Below are 13,533 nucleotides of genomic sequence, written 5' to 3'. Positions count from 1 at the left end.
GATTGTAATATATAATAAGTTGTATATAATATACTATAATTGCATAAAATATATATTACATTGTTATATTTTATTACATTATATGTTGCATGACAAAAACAACTTTTAACATTATTATAATAATAGCACATAAAATATAACTATAATATTTTGTAATATAAATGTTACAAATAATAATGTCATTATAGCGATGATATTTCTCTTATTTAGTTAGTAAACTTGATGTTTCTGTCCTCAGTCATGTGTTGTATTGGACATTATCTCATCGATTTATTTCTGATCAATAATCAGTGACGACTCACAGGGCTGGATCCCGACCCGGCTCTCCGCAGCGTCCTGGAGAACCCGTCCTGCTGGGTTCCTGAGGAGGATGAATCAGGCGTCAGTTATCGGTGTCACTTGTCGCCGTGGCGATGATGAAGATGACGATGAGGCTCTAATCACCTGGGCTCTGATAACCAGGTGAGAAACACTGAGCCGTTTAGCAGCCGCCTGGCATTTACTAGAGACCCAACCGCCATAGAAATTATAAACATTATAAACTTCTCTTTTATTCTTAGATTTCTCATCCAGCAAGGTTTAATTATATTTAAAAAAAATAATTTCTGGAATATTTTCACAGAAAAACTTCAGATTGTGATCATTTTGATTTCATTTGTAGAGAAACATTTTTACATTTTTTTATATTTTCATGAAATGGAAATACTCTGCCGTGTAAATAGGAAGCCGTTCCCTGCTGTGCCTCACCTCTCCTTGGCGTCCAGGAAAGCTTTAGCAAACGGATTGTATTTGATCTTCAGAGCCGTGATCTGAGCAGAGGGAGCAGAAATCACATCAGTACTTACATAAACATCAGTTTAAACTGCAGAAATGGTAAAACCACTACATTAAATAATAGTTTAAACATCAGAAATTACAGTATTGTGGTATTAAAATCAGTTTAACCAGTAAAAATGACATTATTTCTACATTAAAGCTCAGAAAGGAGGACCAGTGATAATAATCAGGGCCAGTGAGGACCAGCATGGCGGCGTACCTCCTCGTTCTGGTAGGCGGTGACGGCGATGAACTGCGTCTCCCTGAAGGAGACGTTGGACACCAGGCGGTGGCGGGAACCAACGCAGACGATGTGCAGCTGCGGCTCGTACTTATGGAGGGAGTTCAGCATGATCTGGAACAAACACACAGGTTCACCTGAAGACAGTCACCTGGTGGACGCCCTGCCCTCTGGTGGCCATTGGAGGCATGACAGCGCCTTGATAAGGCGCATGGTTTGGACCCAACCAGTCTCTGGTCTGGTCTGGAAGCTGTGCTCAGTGTCTGAAGTTTTTGTTTTCACATTTATAGTAAACTGAGTCAAACCAACCAAAGCCTTTGAGCAACCTGTTCCCTTCATCACCTGTGGGGGCGCTGCACCAAGAGCTACTGACATTAACGACACAAAAACCTCTGAAGACTCTGAGCGCAACTTTATTCTTTACGAAATCTAAACAAAAATGGAGTTTGGAGGATTTCTGCTTTGCCTTTGGTAAACACCATGCTAAGCTAATGCATTTGTTCTGTTTGTATTTACCCAGAATGCCTTGCCCTGAAATTCACTTCCTGATTTTGGAGCAAACTCTTGTCCGCTTGGCATTGGAACTGAACCAGAGTTCACTTCAACCAAACTGAGACTGAGGTTTGTAGGTGGACCAGAGTTCGAATTCACACCTCCATAAACGAACCGGACTAGGAAAACAAACTGGAGTTGGACTAAAGTGGACTGAACAGGACTGGTGGAAATGTACGCTGTTATACCTACAGTCTGTCATAAAGATGATGTTTCTTCTTGTTTCTTCAAACAAATTTATGAAAATCCTAAAGAAATCAGAGTTTGACAGGTAGGAAGTCTCTACTGAAGGTCTGTGTTGTTCTCGGACTCGGATCCAGAAACCCAGCGGACCTCCTGATCGCTGGGAGGTCTCCCTGAAGGAGACGTTGGACACCAGGCGGTGGCGGGAACCAACGCAGACGATGTGCGTTGGTTCCTGTGTGTTGGCCTTCCTGCACACAGGAAGGCCAACAGATCCAGATTTGGACCGGTTCTGGTACCACTTCCTGCCAGTCTGTGTCCAGCTGTAGCTGTGTGACAGTATTATGGTTCTCTCTCTCTGTTAACATGACAGAAGTTCCTGAACTCGTCTGACAGGCGGGCAGAACTTTGTACTTGTGGGTCCATTAGAAGCAGGAAGCCGGAGTTTAGAGTCAGGCTGCGTTCAGCAGAGTTCGTGGACGGGAGCCATCTTTGTGTTTTGGCCCCGGCTCTCTTTTATCCATCTGTTTTCTCTCGTATTCAACTCCCCATCACCCCCCTGACTAACGAGGCCCAATTAACCAATCCGAGTCCTCCGGGCCAGCGCACAAAAACAAACTGTTTTCTATTCAGATTGAGAGGCTGGCTTCAGATGTGACCCCGGCGCTGAGTGTGTGTGGGCTCCGTTTGAATATAGTTTACCTCGTCCATCTGAAGCATGATGGCTAAATTAATTTCCCAGTAAAAAACATAATTACCATAATGTACAAATAAGCTGAGCAATTATTTCATTATGGCCGAGCTCTCTGCTCCAGCGCTGCATTACGGCCCGGTGTGTGCGTGTCATGTTTGGACTGGATAATGGGGTAAATATAAACAACATTACTGCCAATTTTGTCCTGCAGAGACTCGGTGTGTGCGTGGAGGCCGCAGCGAGCGCTCAACAGCTCTCCACAGGAAGTGCATTAAACTGCTGCCGGCCAATTAAGAGCTGTTTATCCCGTTCCCGTGGTTACGAGGGGGTGAACAGGTGAAGTGAAAGAGGAGAGGGACTGAAGTGGCTCATTAGAGGCGGTGGTCTCTCGCCCACTCCAGGATAATACAGCGAGAGCAGAGAGAAGCTAATGGACAGAAGAAGAGAGGCGAAGAACAAAGAAGAGGAGAAGAAGAGGAGGAGATGAAGAGGAGAGAAGGAAAAAAGTCAGAGAGGAAGAAAAGTCAACGAAGATCCACCGAAACAACGAGGACAAACAAAAACAGCAGAAACAAGTAAAAAATAACTGAATTAAATAATAATACAAAATAAAATCAACAGGAAATAAAAACATACAAATGATAAAAATAAAACTTAAAAATCTTTTAACCTAATATTATGATCCAAAATGATAAATAAAACTTGAACGAGACAAATTATGGCTAAAAAAGATTTAATTAGGTGAGAATATACGAAAAGAGCAAAAATATGTTTTTTAAAATAAGAGAAAAATTTGATAGAAAAAAATAAATTATGCAAAAATAAAGTAATAAATCTGCAAGGAATAATGAACAGATTAAAAATTAAATAGTATGAAAAAATAAAAAAATATACATATATATTGTTATTAAGCTTTTTTTAAACAAATAAAATCAACGTTTCTTTCACTAGAGCGACTCAGTCAGGAATGGGAGCAGGACATCATGACTGAAAAGATAAAATATATATATATATATATATATATATATATATATATATATATATATATATATATATATATATATATATATATACAAAAAAAAATAAATCATGAAGAAGTACGGATGTTTTCTAGAATCTGATGATTCAATTAAATTTTCTTTTTACCAGGGAGTAAAAAGAAAAAAAGAATAAATAAAAAATTAAGGCAGGAAATAAAAATAATTAAAAGATTAATAGAAAACCAATGAAAAAAATATATTAGGATCAAATCAGAAAAAATAAAGAACAGATGAGACTAAAACCTGGACCTGCTCACCTGTCCTCCTCCGTTGACCTTGTTGGTCAGTTTGACCCGGTTGAAGGTCACCGGCGCCTTCATCCAATGGGCCCCGAAGTTGGGCGAGTCAGGGTGGATGTAGATGCCCCCCTGACCTCTGACCTCGGCCCGGCTCTCGGCCCGGCCCGCCGCCACCCACTCCCCGTTCACGAACTTCCACCTGCAGCTGTCGGCCGGAACGAAGTCCAGCAGGAAGGAGTACATGGAGCTGGGGTCCAGACCCGACACGCTGACCTTCAGGACCGGGAACATCCGGCTGCTCACACACACACAGAGAGAGAGACACACACGCACAGAGAGAGAGACACACACACAGAGAGACACACACACACACACACACACACACACACACACACACAGAGCAGGGATTAGAGCTGGGAGAGATCGGATCCATGAAGTTCTGGAAGGAATACAGAACTAGACCGAGTTATGAAAGCTAATTAAAGCTAAAGAAACAATAAAAACTGAAACGTTTTCATAAACTGAAATAAAAATAGACAGTAATTAATGGGGAAAAACTATAACTAGTTTATAAAACCAAAACATTCTGAAATTATAGATAAAACCAGTTGTTTTTGTGTTTATGAATTTATTTATTAACCTTTTGAATTGATGTGAAATAGATTATTTTTACATTTTATTTACATCGACTGTCGGTAAATTACGCGATCCGTAATCCTGGCAAAGCTTTCGCTAAAGAATGTCGATGACAAAGTTTTGAGAAAACACCAGAATTAGTTTGTTGTTCAACAATAATTAAATACACTTTTGAAAATTGTATCGTCTGTTGATTATTTATCAACTATTTATCGATGTAAATATGATGATAATACTTTGACCTTTTTGTAATCTGCACCTAGAAATTAACCTACGTTTGAAAAACAACTCAATATTTAACTAAAGCTAATAAAAACTCTCTGATTTAGGAAAACAAAAAGTCGCAGCTAATTAAAACTGAACTACAATGAGAATCCAGAACCACATGTGGAGAGTCCAGATGTTCTCCAGCACCAGAACAGAACCAGGATGGATGGATGATTATGGATAGATAATAAATAGGCCTGTCACAATAATCAATAAATAAATTAAAACAATAATTTTTATTTTTCTACCAAAAACTGGATGATAAAATCTTCACTTTGGTGTTTTGGTCGCAACTAAACTTTTTCTGTTTTATTTGTTGTTTTGTTTATTTATTTTGAAAATTTTAAATGTTTTCCAGTTCCAGTGTTTATTAGAATTTAAAGATTATTGATCTTTGAGTATGAGTTCTTCATGAAAATGATCTCAAAACAGCAATATTATCGTTTATCACAATAACTTCTGGGACTATTTATCATTTATTATGACAGGCCCAGTGATAAACTAAATCAACTTTCTGCTCTCCGTCTGACTAGAACCACCTGATGTAAAAACTTTGATCTGCTGCAGCTGAGTAATAATCAGGATAAAATAAATAATCGCGGCTCTCCAGCAGTGAGAGCGGCTGAAGTGGCGTCCTGCAGGTGTAAATGGAGTGTTGCCCCCCGCAGGGCGCGCCCGGTCAGCACGCCTCTGCACTAAATAAATAAATAACTCAACAGACTAAATAAATCGCACTGAGGCGACGGAGGCAGCTGCTATCGAGACTAATGAATAACCCCAGTTAACAGCACAGACTGGAGGCTTCAGCAGCAGAAAACCCAAAACAATTCAACAATATGAAACATTTATGATCGGATTATGTTTTAAAGACACAGTAAAATCTGTTTTAATTTGTTTTCATCAAGTCTGCAATTCAAGGATTTTATTTAAGAAACCTTCTGACAGAAGCTGTTTCATCTGGTCAGGCACAGCCTGATTAAGGTCAAAGGTCAACTAATTTATATGCTGTCAAAGACAACCAGCTCAGTTAAACTGGTCTGAATGTAAAAACTGGAACGGATGGCACGTGTCAGAGGTCAACTGTAGGGTCAACACACGTCAGAGGAAACAATAACTGATCAATCTATTTACGTTCTGCATGTTGTACCTCAAAAGCATGAAAATAATAAAAAATAAAATAAAAATCTGAAATACCTTCACAACCTACAAAATTTCTTCTGAAACATCGGTACATCCTGTAGACATGAGAAAGTCTGAAAGTCTCCTCAGTCCCTCTGTAATAACCTCCAGTCCTCACAGCGACTTCCTGACGTAAACACCCAGGAAACCCAAACGGTCTCACAAGAAATGCCCAAAAAGTTTGGAAAGTCTGCCAAAAATCGCCCTCTTTGCCATTTGCTAGTCACCAAGTGTGCCTGACATGTCCCAGAGTTAACAAAGGGTTAAACACCTGAGAAGAGGGAAAAGTTTGTCGAAATAACTTTGAGTAGAGAAGTTAAGACTCCTCAGCCCAACAGACGAGCCTCTCCTGCCGGAGCCTGCTGCCGTCACCGTCTGTTCTTGGTGACAATCATTTCCAACATGTCTCAGCGTTACTCAGGAATAAAGTGGTGGAAAAAGAGATCAGAAGAGACAGAACCTGTTTGAGACCTGAAAGCCTTCCAGGTAACTTTGGGAAGGTGTTCGCCACTCCTGCAGCAGCACTACCAAGGAATCCTACCAGGACTTCCAAACACACAAGCAGTGAGACTCTAGATCCGTCTATTGTGAATGAACATCTGATAAGATCTTATGGTCACCTTCTTCCTGAAGACCTTTGACCCAAACGGTTTTGTTGAACACAGGAAGTCAGGACTCCTCTACCAGAGTCCTAGAGTTACCGTCCGTTCTTGGTGACGATCATCTCGTTGGTGATGAGCTGGAACTTCCTCCACAGCTCGGCGTCCTCCAGCGTCACCTTCAGCTCCCTCTCCGTCGGGTCGCCCTTCTCCCGGCCGGCCTGCAGCTCGCTCTCCACGGCGCTCAGCAGCCGGGACATGCAGCGCTCGGCGGACGCGATGGCGCACGCCGACCCCACAGAGCCACGGCCTACTGAAGACACCGAACCGGACTCTCCATCCTCCTGTAAGCCCTCCACCTTCATCTGCAGACCCAAACACTGAGTTACTAAATTATAATTTCATAAAACAGGTCTGAAAATAAAGATATTCAGGTACTGAGAACATTTTAATTTGCTGTTGGTTCTATTTATAAACTCATGAAACTTCAGTCATTATTTTTCTACTGATGTCTAATCACAGGCTGATGGCTGCAGGTTATTGAAGCTCCTAACCGATCAGAAATTACTGAGACGTCTGTAAAATAAAAGCCACAGAAGCCGAATACCCTGGAGGATAATAGCAGCACTGTAATTGCTCAGCAGGTCTGCATACGTCCAGCAGCCAAACAAAATGGTCTGTGAAGAGATACTCAGCCATTTGTGCTTTAATGTCTTAATGTCTTGGACGAAAAGATCAATTAGCAGTTCTACCTCCAACATTTACCGTCCAATTAAGGGTCTTAAAGGTGAAAGTCCACAGAGTGACACCCTAAAGCCAAAAGTAATCAACCCTCTGCCAAATAACAGGTTGTTAATCAAATCAGCTGTTCATGATTCCTGGTAACGACTTTTTAACTCACAGCAGAGGAACTTTGACCCCCTTCTCTCAATCGACTGAATTCAGGGTCTTAAAGTGGCAGCATCACGTAAAATATTACTTTTTTTTATTTCTCAGCGTGTTATAATGTTATTCCCTGTATTGAGAAATCATTTAATCTCCATGGCAACCATTCGGCAGTTAAAAACGTCTGGGTGGACCTAGCCCCGCCTTTGAGGCGCAGCTCCTCCCCACTCCTTCAGACTAGCCAGCAGCAATTAGCAAACAGCTGGAGCTCATTGTAGGAGCTGCTGCTTAGAGCAACGCTGGTAAAAGCTTTAATAGTTGTGATGACTTCCTGAAGGCAGAGCTTCAGGAAGAGCAGGGTTCTTAAAGAGACAGAGGCCCACTTTCAAAGCGCTAAATTACACAATCAAATTTCTTCAAAGTCATATTTAATAAATATAAAGTTTTTATGTCAATTGAAGGTAACTTAGTTACTTGACTGTACTAGAAAAAGAACTACTAAATACATAGTAGTTCCCCTTTAAAACCAGACTTTGACTAGGCCACTCTAAGATGCAGAAGTGGCCTTGTTTCTGTGCTTTGGGTCACCATTCTCCTGCAGTACCCAACTGTTCTTCAGACCTGGACCTCCTTAGTGACCAGGTCTTAAGCAGCAAAGCAGCCCACAGCATGACACTGCCACCACCGTGCCTGCCTGTAGTCCTGATGTTCTACTTCTGAAATGATGTGTTGGTTCTGCAGCAGGTCCAACAGATCTCATCAGTCCACAGAACATTTTCATCAGGCTGATTTTTTCCTCCTAATAAATATTTTTTCCAGTTTTTTTCCCTCTGATTTAACATCAGTTTGATGATCTGAAACATATAAAAAGTGAAACTGGAGGAAATCAGTTCAGGTAAAAACCTGACAGCTGTTAAATTATTCCTGTTGGTTCCGGATCGGTGCAGAAATCTAAACTGGTTCTGGTTCAAACTCTGCCTTTTATCTGAGTATTAATAATAATGAGCTGAAGGTGAAACGCAGACAGCATAAAAATTAAACAGCTCAGAGGTTTCAGTTTATTTAACTGAATTAATGAAAAATAGCATTTTTGAAAATTAAAATTTTTGACCTGAAACCAACAAGATGCTTAAATAAAAACATTTAAATTCTGATTTTAAAATTTGCTGCTTCAGTCATAGAAACTGAACAAATCTGAAGTTGGTCTGATTTTAATTTATTTCCACATTTTGAATGAATCTTAAATATTTTCCCAGAGTTTTATAAAAACTAACATAAAAACATTTTCATTCATCTTAACTAAACTCAGGAGTTTGTTTAGGTTTCATTAATTAAAATAAATATGTGGTTCCAGAAATACATTTTATTGTGAGCAAAAAAAATCTTATTTTCTGCTTCATCACCTAATTACATTATGTTTTAAGATAATTACGAAATAACACTGGTTTAATAAGAAACTTTACTTTGATATTTATATTTTAATTTGTGTTTTTTAAATGTGGACAAAAGCTTCTAATTTAGACAAGAATTTAAATTTATTAAAATTATTTCAAATATTAATACCCAGAAAATTAATTATAACACAACATAACTTTTATTATCAGTTTTGTCTGAATGAAATAAAACAAAGTCTACAACACAAAAATGATCAAAATAATGTAAAAATGTCTAAACAATAAAAACAAATGTAACTAAAAAAATTTAATGGAGTATATATATTAAAATATTTAAATTATGTAAATGTAAAATATGTTCAAGAAATTAAATTCAACACATTTTACGGATTTTACTTCATTTTTGTTGATTTAAATAAAATCTGAGAAAAAAGCTAATTAATTCCTTTAAATCATATTTTCCTTCATAAGGCAGATTCTGTGTTTAATTAACGAGCAGAAAGCTCATTAAATGCGTCTGACTGGAGTGTTTTCACGGCAGCGTTGCGTCGCTGCAGCTGCTCTGTTATTAAACTAAATGTAGAAAACAAAACAAAAAATCTGATTTTAAAGGAAAAACTGTGACAAACATGTCATTAAAATGTTTATTTTATATAAATTTACAGCAAAAACTCCAGAATAAAGAGATAATTTCAGTTTTCATTTGGTGAAAAACATCTAATGTTTCTTTCAGTAAAGATGTTAAATTAATTAAAATGTTTTATTTTAATTAATTTAATGAATTTAAAAACATTCAAATGTGTAAAACTAAGGAAGAAAATTCTTTTTAACTTTTTTAATTTGCATATTTATCCTCATGAAATTAATAAAAACACATTTTCATCCCAGAACTAGAACAGACAGAAATAATAGATGAAACTGACCTGAGAGGTTCTGATCCAAAGTGTTGAACACAACAAAGTACCGATGAAGGTCTGACCGGAGCCGGCTGCACACGGGTCTGCTCGCTCCACCCAACACACACCGCCTCACTTCAACACACACACACACACACCGCTCAGCTCTCACTGCCCTGAACGGCCCAAACACTCAGAACCGCCTGCAGAACCAGAACCAGAACAGCAACAATTAAAACATAAATTCACATTTAGATGAAAAAATGTTTGATTTGGAAAAAGTGAAGATATGAAACTGGACCAGGAATGAAAACCAGAATCTATAACCTATAATCTAGTTTCAGCCGTTAAAGAAGTCCGAACTCTGTTCGTATTTCTGAGACAAAACCAGAACCTGTCCACCTTCAGTAGGTTGAGATGGTTCTGAAGAACTGCGGTCCAAACTCTCAGAACCACAAGTCAGGCACAGATTGATCCGTAACTTAAATGTTGAAGAAAATCTGAACAATTTTGACCTGAACTCTTCAATCTAACAATTTTTTCTTCTCCTCTTAGTCTCTGATGGAAAAAGTTCTAGATGTTATAAAAGTCCAAACATTTGGACTGTTTTGTGCTCTTTGAGCCTCCAGGATCTCGACTAACTCGACCCAAACCAGAAGGGAACCAAAGGCAGCAGAACCATCGATGGTGTCGCAACTAGAACCTCTGAGATCGTCTACGGAGGATCTGAAGAACCTTCTCAACAGCTGGACATTGGATCGTTGACCCAAACGGTGTGAAGCCTCAACCAGCCTGGTTTGAGTCAGATGGACCTTCTCTACCCTCCTGCATTAAAATAAGAGGACGGGTCACTGGTACCAGAACTGACCTGAGAGGTTCTGGTACCAGAAAGCGTGGCTGACGCCTTTTTCCATCCGTTTTAGGAACCAAACGTGTCACCAACAGAGTAGCAAGATGGCGGATGCCTTTGTTACTCCCTTTGTCAGTTTGACAGGCCCATTTAGCCCGTTAAGAACCAGAACCTGTCCNTGTCACCAACAGAGTAGCAAGATGGCGGATGCCTTTGTTACTCCCTTTGTCAGTTTGACAGGCCCATTTAGCCCGTTAAGAACCAGAACCTGTCCTATGTCTGTTTAGAAACGATTGATTCCTGGAGTTTTAAATTTTACCCAGTCTTTTAACATATGGCCTGACATATGTAATGCAGCAGAAGTTTACCGGAAATTACCTACGCTATAAACGACCATCTGATCCGATCCAAACAAGACGGCTGTTAATGTTAATTCAATATCTGGAGTTGTGGCCAAAATGGACTGAACAGCTTCCTTCACTAACTCCACCACCATTGTCAAAACCACAGGCAGACTGATTCTAAAACAGAAGAAAATCAGAACTTCTCCTTCTGTTCACTGATTGGTCCAATCAAAAAATAAATAAATAAACTGGAGACAATCCAAGTCAAAGGGAGAAAGCAAGAAAGCAAAGGCCAGAAAATGGAGCATTGGGTGACGTCACGGTTGGTGCTAAAGAGTCCGGTACGCCATGCCGCACAACTGGAACCTCGTTCTTCCACTAGATATCGGTTCAGAATCACGTGAACCAAAGATCTCCAGATCAGATAGATGTTCCGGTACTATAAAGATCTGACCTGAAGAGACAAAATCTGGATTAATCAACTGAAACCTTGATGAAGCTTCAGTCGTCTCTGGATCTTCTCCCTCCTCCGGGTTTAAATGTCACCCAGCAGCGAAGAAGAAAAACACCATAAGCTGTTTAGAGCAGCATGTAATGGAGAATAGGTCAAATCCAAGTGGAGAACATCTGGAAGCGCACACAGTGGACATCTGATCTGCGGTCGGGCTTTAATCAGCGGGCGGAGGTGGAGGGTGGAGATTACTGGCTTTAAGGACTTAGCAGGCATAAAGACGACTGGAAGCAGGCAGCCAGGTAAACACAAAGCTCAGGTAGAAAACATGACTGTCTCACACACTTTGGCTCAAAAATACATTTATTCAGATCCAACAGGAAATACAAAAAAAACCAACAAAAAAACAGGTGAAATGGTTCTGGAGAAACCATCTGGACCCAAAACCAGAAGGTTCACAAATATGAATTCAAATGAGACAAACAGAAAAATGTTTTCATGAAAATAAAATCACCTTTCAGTTCCTCACCGGGACTGAAGGGGGCGCTAGCTGTTTCTGATAGAAGTCAAGCTAACGCTTACAGGAAGGAGGAGCTCTCAGTGAAATGCTCCAATTTAAATAATTTATGGAAATATTTCAATGAAATGTTAAGAAAAATCAATTAAATGTTGTTAAAGCAGGAAATATTTACAATCATTTACATAAAGGAATCAATTAATAAAATAATTCAGATGAAATGCATCCTATAATAGTTAAAACTCCAACAGGAACGAAGGAACATTAGTGGATTTGTTCTCAGGCAAAATTAGCAACCAGGTCAGAAACCACAAAGAATCAGCTCCTCTGCAGCTGCATAATAATAATAATAATAATAATAATAATAATAATAATAATAATAATAATAATAATAATAATATGTTTCATGCCTTCACACTAAATTCAGTATTAATAATTATAATAACAGCTTGACCCAATAGAAACCTGCTTATATGGAACAATAACAGGACCAAATAAAAATCAAGACAAATCAGAAATAAATAAATTAAAATGATACAAATATTATCAATTCAATAAAATTCTCTTCATATTTTCATTTTCTTCACCTTTTCTTATTTCTATCATTTTTTTATGCTTTTGTTTTTTATTTATTTCACTTTTCTGACCTTTATGTTGTTCCATAAATAGAAACCTTTGTGAACTGTCCTTAGAAATTTGGGCAGGTTTGACCCATTCAGGACCAACTGAATTTGTTACCGTAACACATTAATAATAACAGGCTCACATTCAGACACTGAAGTTATGATTATAATACAAACTCTAAATAATTCAGCAAATCTGAAATGTTTTCTGATCAGATAATTAAATATTATAAAACAGCTGAAGCTTCATTGGTTAGGTGACTGAAAGCAGACGGATACCAAAAGGTTTTCATCAGATTTATGTGTTTTTCTTCATGAATCAATCAGGTTCTAATCAAATGTCAAAATATTTAATTGTAACAAAGGTCAGAAGCTCCTGATAAAAAACTGCAACACCAGAAATGTGACCAAAATGCTTTAAAATTGTAACCTGTTCATTTATTTTTTACAATGTAGAATTAGGGTCAGACTAAAAGAATTTAGTTAATCGAAATTATGAGCGTGAAGTTGCAACAATATGAGAGTAACATCATAATAGCATGAGAATAAAGTCATAATAGTACAAGAATAATGTCTTTTTTTATTAAAAAAGATTTTTCTTGTAATTTTGTGACTTCTGTTAACATTACATTTTTATTCTGATATTCTTGACATTAATAAAATTCTCTTAGTCTGGCCCTAAAACTCCACCGTAGTTTTAAATATTTTTTATTTTTTTATTCATATTTTTACTCAAACGGTGCTTGGTTGTCCTGTAGTGTTTAATTTCTAAAAGCCTGAATGTGAAATGTGGAAACAAAAGGTGCTTTATTTGATGTTAAAATGGAAAATTAAATAAAATGTGCTTATTAATAAATAAAAACCCTGATTCCTGATTGGATACACACCCCGGCCTCCTGCGTCCTGATTGGTGGATCTACATGCAGATGGAGAACAGCTTGGTGACGGCGTCTCTGAAAGACAGCAGGTGAGACCTGGTTAGCTGGTTCAGATGGGTCAAGGTGGGCGGAGCCTGAGGCCTCAGGTGTGAGCTTACCTGGCGAATGGGATGTAAGACAGGCCGTACCTGCAGCACAGACAGCAGAGGTCAGACAGGTGAGGCAGGAACCTGTGTGTGTGTGTGTGTG

At 38.7% G+C, this 13,533-nt stretch overlaps 2 protein-coding genes across 2 annotated transcripts in view; both read right to left on the bottom strand.

Moving 5' to 3' along the window:
- The window catches only part of tbx19 (T-box transcription factor 19), an 11,103-nt gene extending 1,368 nt beyond the window's left edge, over positions 1-9,735 (bottom strand). Inside the window, exons 1-6 of the mRNA XM_007541393.2 lie at positions 9,649-9,735; positions 6,549-6,811; positions 3,784-4,060; positions 1,037-1,171; positions 748-809; positions 303-361 (exon numbers count right to left, since the gene is read on the bottom strand). Of these exons, the coding sequence (XP_007541455.1) occupies positions 303-361; positions 748-809; positions 1,037-1,171; positions 3,784-4,060; positions 6,549-6,811 (796 nt within the window). The 5' untranslated portion in view covers positions 9,649-9,735. The remainder of the gene's footprint in view (positions 1-302; positions 362-747; positions 810-1,036; positions 1,172-3,783; positions 4,061-6,548; positions 6,812-9,648) is intronic.
- A 1,876-nt stretch (positions 9,736-11,611) lies between these two features.
- LOC103130084 (vesicle transport protein SFT2B) overlaps positions 11,612-13,533 on the bottom strand; it is a 4,262-nt gene continuing 2,340 nt past the window's right edge. Inside the window, exons 7-8 of the mRNA XM_007541390.2 lie at positions 13,443-13,472; positions 11,612-13,359 (exon numbers count right to left, since the gene is read on the bottom strand). Of these exons, the coding sequence (XP_007541452.1) occupies positions 13,323-13,359; positions 13,443-13,472 (67 nt within the window). The 3' untranslated portion in view covers positions 11,612-13,322. The remainder of the gene's footprint in view (positions 13,360-13,442; positions 13,473-13,533) is intronic.

This window comes from Poecilia formosa, unplaced genomic scaffold (assembly GCF_000485575.1).
Source record: "Poecilia formosa unplaced genomic scaffold, Poecilia_formosa-5.1.2 Scaffold606, whole genome shotgun sequence".
NCBI lineage: Eukaryota > Metazoa > Chordata > Actinopteri > Cyprinodontiformes > Poeciliidae > Poecilia > Poecilia formosa.
The sequence above is the reverse complement of the archived record's forward strand: the minus strand, read 5'-3'. Positions and strand labels throughout refer to the sequence as shown.